General features: G+C 38.3%; 1 protein-coding gene across 1 annotated transcript; it reads right to left on the bottom strand.

Moving 5' to 3' along the window:
* Positions 1–583: 583 nt before the first annotated feature.
* hprt1 (hypoxanthine phosphoribosyltransferase 1) lies at positions 584–9,144 on the bottom strand. Its single transcript, XM_042492841.2, has 9 exons — positions 8,928–9,144; positions 6,912–7,018; positions 6,392–6,575; positions 3,458–3,523; positions 2,829–2,846; positions 2,657–2,739; positions 2,418–2,464; positions 2,154–2,230; positions 584–1,510 (listed from the first exon to the last, which is right to left on the bottom strand). Exons 1-9 carry the CDS (start codon positions 8,952–8,954, stop codon positions 1,463–1,465), a joined length of 657 nt encoding a protein of 218 aa, XP_042348775.2. The 5' UTR covers positions 8,955–9,144; the 3' UTR covers positions 584–1,462.
* Positions 9,145–11,265: the final 2,121 nt, after the last annotated feature.

Genomic DNA, 11,265 nt, shown 5'->3' on the forward strand with positions numbered 1-11,265 from the left:
TAAACTTCAAAATCACATGATTTATTCCAAAGAACTGTGAAATATGTGATGAATTTACGATGAAGGGAGGGATATGCATTTCCTTGGAGTCACTCAGGGAGGCTCAGGGTAAATATGTGTAGCTCCAGGGAGGGTTGTGATATTAGAGAAAAAATACTCTGATAAATATAGTACAATCCCTAATATTATTGTTAAAATATACATGTATTTCAAATAATTCAGGCTCTATCAGTGTCAAATAATCAAGAAATAAAGGAAACTATTCCATATATGCTCACATAATAATTAGACACATGAAAAGAGAGAGAAAAATATGTTGTTCAACAAGAGAAATCCTGTTTGGCCAGTATTCCTTTCAGTCAAGCATGTTACGTTGTCTTATGAGAAACCTTGGAGCTCAGTTGGCTGCTAGATTTACTTCCTCAAATACATGTTTTGGAAGGAGGGATTATTAATCCTATCTGCAACACCAGTGCATTTCAAAATCAAGTTCACCATCATTGGACAGAAATAATTTCAATTTTCAAAAAATTTGGTGTCACCCTGTATAGAAAGCTTTGTAGTGAAATGCATTAGTCACAAGAGGGGTGTGAACATTTAATGGCTGGTACTGCAAACTGATGTTGGTTTACAGCGATGGCACGACTGAGAGCATTTTATATAGTAGAGAATTTAAAAAGTTAAAAAAACAAAACTAAAACAATTAAAACAACTTGTGAAATTATGTCTGATTCATTGCAGTTAAATGTGGATCTATTATTTCAAACATGACTGAATAACCTTTAACTTCAGATAAAGTACCAACTGGACATTTATACATCAGACAGATGTATAACAGATGTTGTACAACAGATGTCATTAACACTCATAAAAAAGAGCATATTTTATCTTCAGCATATCCATTTGTTTAATTGAGAACATTTGTGTTACTGTTCAAAACAACAAATCTTAAGAAAATCTCATCACACACACACACACACACACACACACACACACACACACAACATTAAAATAGAAATGTGTGTGTCCCAAAATATACATACAGATTTAAAGAAAACTTAACATCCTTCTTAAGAGTGCCCATAAAAGAGCCATTGATAGTTCAAGGTAAAAGTAAAATTACAATAAAAGAAATCTTGTGGCACGGCAATTGTGATATTCTACTTAAAGCTAGCAGCATTGCTCTGAATAAATTACTCCGTTGCTTAAAAAAATAATCAGTGTGGGGGCATAGAAGCATTTTACTCATTTCAGGGGAAGCTGTTGGTTCAGTCTAAGGCAATCGCTTTTCTCATAAGTTGAATCGAGTGTGTGTCAGGATTATAACTCCAACAGTGACTCTACAGGGACCCTGAGCAGGCTGAGTATTTTCATCACACAATTATAAGGTAATAAAATATAAAAATGGACTGCAAAAGTAAAAGATAATAACCATACATTAAAAATTGTTCCGAAGTGATCCTCATGCCTTGTACTTCTCCTTCCCTGTTTCACTAATGACGCAGATATGCTGAAAACAGAAATGAATCAATGAGTGTTGCAGCATATCATTGATTCACATGTTTGCTGTTCTGTTAACATTAACACACAGGTATTTACTGTTTGTACAAACTTTGACCTGGTTGAAACTTGAGACATATAACTTAACAAATAATGTTCAGGGTTCCTACACATTTTCCATTTCAAAACTGTATACTTTCCCCATACTGATATCCCAGACCTTGCTGTAGATTTTTCATATCATGTTCAATAAAAATGATATTTCCCCCACCCCACCTCTGTTTTTTTTAAACTAAAAACTGAAAATCAACTAAAAAAAGTCAAATAACTTAATGTTCACTGCATAATTGGAGCCTTGTTTTTCCCTGTGATCATGGAATGACAGTGGACTCAGAGAGGTTTCTTTGCACTTTCCTGATAACTTCACTCATAAATGTTACGGCGAGCTTTGATATTTGGTTATATGTACTGTATATATGTCATTCAAAGATATTTTCTTTCCAACTAAACTTCTAAACTAAACTGTATGATCAATTTATTTTTTAGAAATTCTCCATTTTATATTTGACAAAAAACAACAGTCTGGAAACAAAAATCAGATTCCATACTGTGTAGGAACCCTGAGTGTGTCTGAATCTATCTGAAATACTTACATTTAGATCTCTAAAGTACTCGTTGTAGTCTAGCGCGTATCCCACCACAAATTTGTCAGGTACCTCGAATCCTACAACTGAAACAAACAGGCAAATTAACCAGTTACTTGTCATTGTAGTGGTAAACTGACAACTCTGAAATGACGGTATATTAAAGCGTTCTTCAAAAAAGCACATTTAGTGGCAACTATTTTTTGTACATTACATTATATGGACCATACATTTTCATAAACAGTCTTAAAACATGATTTGTCTTGAACTCACAGTCTGGTCGGTAGCCAACACTTCTTGGTGTTCTTTTCACCAACAAACTGAGGACAGAAACCAAGTTCATCATCAATCATAATACCACCAGCCACGTCAAAGACGGATAAGAGACAGCCTGAGATAGCCACTTAGTGGAAAACACCACAATCTGGTGTTGTGAAAGTGAGAAAAACATCACAATTGTACAAGATAGAATGGATTGTGCCCCAAAAGACGTTTTAAAGGAATCAAATTACCTTGCTACTTTAACCATTTTGGGGTTGTACTGTTTGAGGAGTTCCAATAATGTCTTCATTGTCTTCCCTGTGTCGATAATATCCTTGAAACACAGCGTGAGAGAAGCTCATATTAGCGGTCTTGGAACAGAAAGTGGTCTGCTTTACTATGGAAGAAAACATCAGTACATACCTCCACAATCAAGACGTTCTGTGTAAAAAGAAAAACAAAAAACATGTTAGTGAAATCAGTGGATGGATACATCTCACTGTAACATGCAGTTAACCTATAAAGAAATATAACATTGGAGCAAGTCATTAAATCATTATATCTAAGCACCTGGCTAGCAGAACTCATGAGTACTGATAATACTTATCAACAAACTACTTGTTTTCAGTTCATTTTAAATGTCTGTTCATGATGAAAATAGTGGAAATGTCCAGAAATAATAAACTATGATGGACAACAAGAGCAGTACAGTTTCTCATTTCAATTCACCGTATTTTTTTTTTCTTTCAATTTTTATTTTATTTTGTCATTAAATATAAACATCAAAATATAATACAAAACAAAGTATTTCAGGAAATAGGGAGTAAAGTTACTTTGAATAAAAAGAGCCGGGTTACAGCAACATTGACAAATGAACTGAGCCTGTGGGGAGAAACGGCCTCATTTTTCAACCATATTATTATTCATACCTTTCTTTGTTTTATACGTTAACCATTTCACCAAGTTCACTGTATTTTTAAGTTACTATTATTGATACCAGAATTGATCACAGTGTCAACAAAGATTGTTTCAGTCATAATCATATTTCTTACCTTGCCCGTCAGCGTAGACAGGTCATCTCCACCGATGACTTTGATTTCACCTGTCGACTGGTCGTTCTGTGAGGACAAGAACCAAGTGCACCTGTTACACACTTTTCATGTCATGTTTTACAGTGTGCATCAAAAAAAAAAACACGTAACATGATGGTTGATTAAATAATAAAGTTAAACTTGCTGCATAATAAAGTATATAGCATTATGTTATTCATCAAAACGTACAAATCCAGTAAAATTATGTTCCTTTCAAACACATTCTGTGTATCACTAAGTGTGTTTCCATCCACTGAGCAGAAACACCAGAAATTAAAATAATTCATTCAAAAAAATCTCAAAAATTTAAAAAATGACAAAATACACTGAGAAAATAAGAATAAATCTTGATGTACATGAAGCCTGTGAGTTATCTGTCACTCTGGTCCATTAAAGAGACACAAAAAATGGCAACACATCACAACTGTGTGGACCAGTGAGGAGATTACTCTGTAAATTAAGCAGGTTTTCTACGTGGTTTTCCACTACGATTTGACTGACACTCTTAATGACACCCTCTTTTTATGCTGTGTTTACTTGTAATGGTTTATTTAAAGCTGGTTTGGAAATTTGGTTCATATGTGTGCCACTTTTGGATGGATACCTGGTGCTGAATGCGTTTCCTTCTCTTGAAAACACTTACACAGTGGATTCTTGTCTATTTAAAAACTTGCATTGTGTACATCCACAGCTGCTAGCTTGAAGACTTTGTTTTTGCTGCCTTCGCTCGCACAGTGCTGCACCTCTTAGAGCAGCAAACTTTCACTCAGTAGAAAAGCATATGTATACTTGCATTGCCTGCATGCTGACGTACATACATGTGCGTCTTTGTGTGCATTTAAAAGGATTAATAAATTGAGTGAACACTTGCAAAAACACTGCACCATAATGCTGATAGTGGTTAAAAAACCTCCACAGGATAACTTAAAGGAATGCTTCACCCACCAAATGATCATTCGTATATCAATAACTCATTCTGTTTTACACTGAGAAACTTTTTTCTTGCGTGCATTTGCGATGAACATAAAAATCCAAAAACTGCGAAAATTCTTGATGAGTTAAAGTCAGAAAGGTCCATGTTTAACTACGGCAAAACTATATACTATACTTCACAAACTCTCACAACTCATGCAGTATACTCCAGGTATGATTCATGCAGTCTGTGCTGTGTTTTCCCGTTTGTGATGGGGAACAGAACTAAACCTGAAACTTATCAAAGCTTCACTCTATTTACAAAAATAATAATTCACCTTGCTGAACATCAGAGCTGTGGGTCTCAGGCTGCCTCCATCAGCAGTGTTTCCGCTACACTCATTTAGGAGATAGCAGATAACTATCTTGCTCCGTATCTACTCTTTGGGGTAGATAGCACCGCCCCCTCCCACCCCCCAACAGAACTAACTGGCGCCGACGTTAATTAGCTGCTCGCATCCAGGCATCAGGTCGGAGAGTCAGAGGAGTGTCGGCCTGAAAACAGCGTGCAACTTACCGGAGAAAAGGTAGACTTATTAGCTTAAGAAAACTTATAATAGATTTTATTAGTTAAATAAACATTCGCAAAATATTGATGGCCAGCTAAGGTTACGCAGCTTACGTTAATTGGGCCCGGTGCCAACTCAACTCAGTGTCGCTAACGTGAGTAAACTAATTGATAGCATTAAGCGATATACACGCCATGATGTAACTGCTGACTGCATTTTCAGATGAGCTTGTTCAAGTGATGAGATGAGGATGGCGCAAGTCAGGTATCATTAGCCTTTTTACTGACTCAAATTATGATGGTTAGGTAAAAAATTATGTTCACACTTGTAATCAAATGTGACGTGAGTGTAAATTATCTAACGTTAATGTTTTATGTTATCGTATAAGACAAGTAACAGACAGGGAGGAGCAGTGCAACAAAGTGAAGGAGAGCAGAGTACAGGAGGGGGAGTGCCGAGTGAAGGAGCAGGAGAGCAAAGTGATGGTGCAGGAGAGAGAGATGAGAGGAGAGGAGAAAAACATAAAGGGAAACACAGGCTATCAGGCTGGGACCCTAAATGGGTTGAAAAAAAATAAATAAATAAAAATATTGTTTCTATTTGTAGGTGAAGACTGACTTGAGAAACAGGCTGCAGGGGGATCACCTTGCAGCATGGATGCTGCTGAGCATCAGCGGGCCTCTTGGTGAATTTCCGTACAACAGAGCCTTAGAGCTGTTCTACAGAAAACCAAGAAACATCCATTGTTCTGAGCCTGGGTGCAAACTTTGCCACTGATTACAGCCCCATCAAGAAATTATTATTTATTGTTTTTATTATTTTATTGTTGATTTTTTGTTATTATTTTTTATTTTTACATTCAGCCTTTAAAAAGCGTCATTTGTTTACGCCGCCGCGGCTCCCCGGAGAGCCTGCCCCCCGCTGCTGAAAAAAATCCTAGAGGAAACACTGATCAGTACTTGGTGTTATTGTGTGACTTTGGTGAATCTGACGTTACCACTTCAAAACATCAAATTCACACAATAACACAAACTAACTGATTGAGGCCGTGGTTAGACCAGCAGCTCCCATGTTAAGCAAGGTTAAAAAAAAAAACGTAAAAATTCAAGTTTCACTTTCAGGTCAGTTTCCAGTCAGACAGGTCTGCCTGGCTGCAAGGTTAATGTGAAGTGTTTGGGAAGTACTGAAGATACACCTGGATAAACAAGGTTTTCTGCACTAACTCAATGTAACATGAGGGTAGGTAACTGACATTAAAATGGTAAATTGGGCGGTGAAGAATTCCTTTAAGCATTCAAATCTTTAAAACAAAATGCAAAAAAAGTTTACTATTCCATTTTGTTTTGTTTTTTTAAATGCGCAGCATATCTAAAGTGATTTAAAAAACATAGTAATAGAAAAACTGAAAGGTTACACAGTAGCTCTTGAGGCGAATGAAGTCCACTGTCATTGGGATGGAGCGGTCACTGTTCCTGTTCAGCGCCTTGATGTAGTCCAGCAGGTCTGCAAAGAACTTGTAACCCCCTTTGAGCACACAGAGGGCCACGATGTGGTGCCCCCCCATTTCCTTCATGATCTCTCTGGCCAGTCTCTCTGTCCTGGGGTCACGTGGGCGGCACAGAGGGAGGGAGAGAGAGAGAGAGAGAAAGACTGTCAGCTCAGTTTTCTGCTACAGTCAGCAGTAGTCCCCTTTTTCTTTCTGTTAGCGTCAGCAGGCACAGACGTGGTTTCTAAAAGCACCTCCCAAGTATAATAATGAAATAATCCCACCGAGGCACAAACCCTCAACAATTAATAAGAACATTTTGGAAAAAAAAATATGATCACTTAAAATTTGAAATGGTGTCTGACTTTGTTTATTATTCAGAGATTTTAGCTGACAAATAATTACAATTTCACTACCCTACTACAGGCGCAAAAAACATGCACCCCACCTGTCCAAGATGAGTCCATGTGGGATGTAGACCCTCTCCAGGTCAGATGCATAGTGCTTTGGTATGCAGAAAAGGTCCAGGTCGTACCCCTGCTCCTCATCGCTGATCTGAAATAAAGCATGACACAAAGGGGTTAAAAAAAGTCTTTGGAGTATTACCTAACATGGAACACGGGGCATTCAACTGATACAGTGTGGTACAAAGGGAAGGGGATGAGGTCAATGGGGGACTACTTTCTCATCAACTCCCTTCATATATTCTGCTGCTTCTACAGTTTGTTATTTTGCCACAATACACAAACTCTGAGAACAACTCTGTAAAAGTTTAGCAAGCAACAGACAGATATCAGACAGCAGTGGAAAATACAAACCATAAATTCTCAAACTGCCACATGAACCCAGACAACATAACTGGTATCATGTGACAGCTGGGAAGCTGGTGCGAAGCTGGAGGTGCTGTGGGAATAATGTGAGTGACCGAAAGCACACACCGTATTTAATCCGGTGCAGTTTGGACAGACTGTCACTGCTTTACTGAACATTGGACTACATAGTGTCTGTCCTTACATCATATGTGGCTGAACTAGAACAAAGCATTTCCTTTTATGCCCGCCAAAATGAAAAACATGCCTATCTCTTTAGACTAACCCCGATTAAACTCCAAAATAATAATGACTCATACTGAGCAGATGTCCTTGTGGTTTCATCATTTTCTAGGAGTGTTTTCCATTGGATGAAACGGCTAGTTGTCTGTTATACAAGGAACAAAGTTGGAAAGTACAACATGAAAAACACCGCAAAGTTATGTAAGGTCAATAGAGGGGAGACCTTGAAGTGTGTGTCTATGTTGGGAAACACTGCACTTTACAGATAATTTCATTTCAAATGTGACACGTCTCCAGCTCCAGGTCAAAATTCCAGCAACACTTGTAGAAAAACTTTGAGACAAAAATGTGACATAGAAGACAGGATCTTCCACTGTCTTTTATTGGGCATTTAGCTTTATTATAGCGTCAATGAAACACTGCTTTCCAGGGAAAGTCCTGGAAAATAGAGCACGTTGGTTATTTATTTACATATTCCAGTATCAAGGTCATGGCTAGCAGTTAATTTATCTATAAGACTTATAACAAAACTGCAGACAGATTCCACAATGCAAGACCTCATGTTGTGACTCAAACCAAAATAACACACTTACGTACAAAGAAAACCATTACTGGAAAAAATATTTCCAGTTTATTTTCAGAAACAAAACTATCACTGTAGACAACCAAATAGATCTTAAGCAGTATGGATTTAACACAAGCTTGCTCTGCATGAAGTTTCAAGACACCAAACTGTATTTTCTTTGTCCTGCTAGATAGAAAATTGCACTCTGAGGCAAATTTAAAACTTTAACTGTGTATTCACATTTCTGCACTGAAAATATCATTATATTCACAACTGTAGATTGGACGTTTCAAATTGATTTAAATTCGTTTTTGGACATACTCTCAAAGTCAATAAGCTATATTTCATTTTATGCCAATTATACCAATAACATATTACCTAGCAATGCTTTTGACACAAAGGAGCGCGAGCTCAAACACGCCCACTTGATTGCAGCTCGTGCGTTCCTTACTGCCTGCTCACAGTTGCTTACAATCGTGTAATATAGTCAGAAAAAAAAACTCCATCTGCTTTCAGACACTAACACTTGCACGTTAGGTTCAAACGTGCCCATACAAAAGCTCTTCCTGCGTCATGTACGCCAAACGTGGGGAGCGCGTGTCTGTGACGGTCTCCATAGCCGCAGGCCACGCGATATGGAAAATACATAACCGTTATGTAAATGACACAACAAAACGTGTTACCGAGGCGATCACACAGAGAGGTACTTTAACACTACGGACCTGCAGTAGCTGTATAACGCTTAGTAAACGCAGTGGGGCCCGCGTGCAGCGTGTTGTTGCAGTGGGCACGTAGCGGTAACCTACGAGCACCCTCCAGCTCTCATTTCATCTCTGAGTGAACCTACCACAACACAGGAGCTGGATGTCGCCATGTCCGCGTCGGTCCCTGTCGCTCCGTTTTATGTACAATGCCGGGGCCCTCAAAGAGAGAAGACAGAAGTGTATTCTCCGGTTGGTCTCGCGGGCTGTTCACCCTTGTGACAGCACACGCATGGAGGTAGCTAGCTCCGCTGCTGCTACAGGCTGCTGCTGTCTGTTTCCGGGCTGCGGCTCTACTGTAGCTCCGGCAGTGTACATGATGACGCACGCGCGCGGCGGGCAAATCCAAATCCGCCCCGTTGTGGGAGGGGAGAGGTGCACGAGCTGCTTGTGAAGTGAAGAAATGTGCTGCCAAAATCTGACAAAAACTCAACAGTAGTTTTTAGGAAAATATACCACATGGACGTCTTTCTTTGTACGTTTTTGTGTTTATAAATACGCTATTAACTGTTACATAACTCTTAAATATAAGGCTGCGCTTCCTGACCATGACTGGACTACTGTTTACACTTTAATGGGAAAAATAGTATTATAAATGACTAGCTACTGAAGATGCAGTTTGTAAAAACATAACCAAGTTTCGCAAATGAAAACTGAAACGTTTGTAGGTTTCTTTAATTGCGTTTAGACGCCTCTCACAAGCTATTCAACCCTTTGAAATCTGAGTAAATTCTTTTGATTTCTTTTAAGACATGAGCAACAAGCCAATAAGCATCTTTGCAAGAAATTTGTAAAAGCTGAATAAATTACATTAAAAAAATGTTTTAAAAAAGAGGGTAGGATAAACAGAAAATGAACCCAGAAGCAGGGGGAAACTCTTATTTTCAGGTATTTTTCTTCTCTTCTTCTCATTTTTGGACCATGTCTTGTTTAGTTGTTTGTTGCCTTTTCTTCCTCTTTTTGAAAAAAATCACACCCACTTGCTCAGGTTCCAAAGGGTTAAGATACACATAATGATGGAGACCATAGGATACTCAGATAAAGTGTCCATCTTTTAATAGTGACTGGGGAGCTTTGATGTATCAGGACCAATTCTACAGTTATTTAAAATCCCAAAACACATGGTGTGCATTTAGATGGCAGATTCAGGTACATATTTTTAGTTTATTTAAATTTTAACATTAGCATTTATTTTTTCCCCACCAGATTTCCCTGTCATTATAGAAAAAGACAAGAATAATCACCCTGTGGTTGTATGTTTAGATGCACCAGTCAAGTTGCATTCAGGGTTTATATTCATGTCTGTGAAAACACGGACGCTTCACACACACCTCCCCCCCAGCTGCGCAGAGTACGTGGACACCCAAGATTAATGTCACCAGGTCAGTGTATGACTGATTTTTTTTCCTTCTGTTCCTGAGTTATGATGTTATTAATGGTCAGAAAGATGTTAAGCGTTCATGATAGTAGTACGAGCGTACATCCTAAAAACATAATGCCTCTGGCCCTGGCTATCACGGGCATGGAGGCATAAAAACACCACCTAGACCTGCATGCTAGGAAAACTTTACAGATGGAGAAGCTGATTAGCTAAACACATTTTTTGAAAAGTTTTCACTTGGTTTTCTGATCAGAATGTTTTAGGAGCAGTGGGGTGGGCGCACACTGAGAGGGATCAAGATCCCCTCATTTCTGAAGTCCTGGCTACGTCTTTGCCTATGGGTCATAGTGCCTCACTAACGTCACATAATAATGTTATTCACTGATGATTCCCGTTGCCATTAGAGGGCAGTTACACTTATGTAACTGTAAACTGAGCTGCAAGACAGAAGATTTGCATGCATCAGAGTACCACAACTTACACTATTAGTAACAGTGACAATCCAGAGACTTTGCAGTTCAGAGCTGTCTCAATTCAGTGCTTTTGAGTAATTTGAGTCAGTCATGTGATCACACTCTAACCAACACCATTTGTCCTTGAAGTCTGTACGCAATCTGGAGGGGCTTGATTTGTGAGTATGCTGTTGATATATATGGCTATATGTGTGGCAGACAGGAAACAGAGGAACCACTCACAGCTGCAAAACATTCAAACTATTGCAGTGTTACAGTATTTGAAAATCAATTTTTGCTTTCTCTCGTTATATCTAATTGGCAGCGGCACTTTGGAGTTGCAATCTGAGCGACGAATTTTAGGTATTCCATTGTTTCTCAAAGTACAAAAAAGCAGATGCATTTCTTGAAGTTTTATGGTTGATATGTAGTATGGGACATTAGAACTTAGCTGTAAAAATAATGTGAATGCTGTATATTTTTTCCTTTGATCTACCATGGCATGTATTTATTTATAACTTTGGAAAATCTTCAGGTTTACTACATTTGTAATGCCCTCAAAATGTCAATCAAAAAGTTTTAATATAAATT

This window comes from Plectropomus leopardus, chromosome 8 (assembly GCF_026936395.1).
Source record: "Plectropomus leopardus strain MGB_pleo_1.0 chromosome 8, ASM2693639v1, whole genome shotgun sequence".
Lineage (NCBI taxonomy): Eukaryota > Metazoa > Chordata > Actinopteri > Perciformes > Serranidae > Plectropomus > Plectropomus leopardus.

Bases quoted from the DNA above. Each gene is read 5' to 3' on its own strand.
- hprt1 (XM_042492841.2), bottom strand. From the start codon at position 8,954: ATGGCGACATCCAGCTCCTGTGTTGTG. The intron at 2,231-2,417 runs GTGAGTTCAAGA...TGTTTGTTTCAG, and splicing joins TGTTGGCTACCGACCAGACT to TTGTAGGATTCGAGGTACCT. The intron at 1,511-2,153 runs GTAAGTATTTCA...TTCTGTTTTCAG, and splicing joins AGTACTTTAGAGATCTAAAT to CATATCTGCGTCATTAGTGA.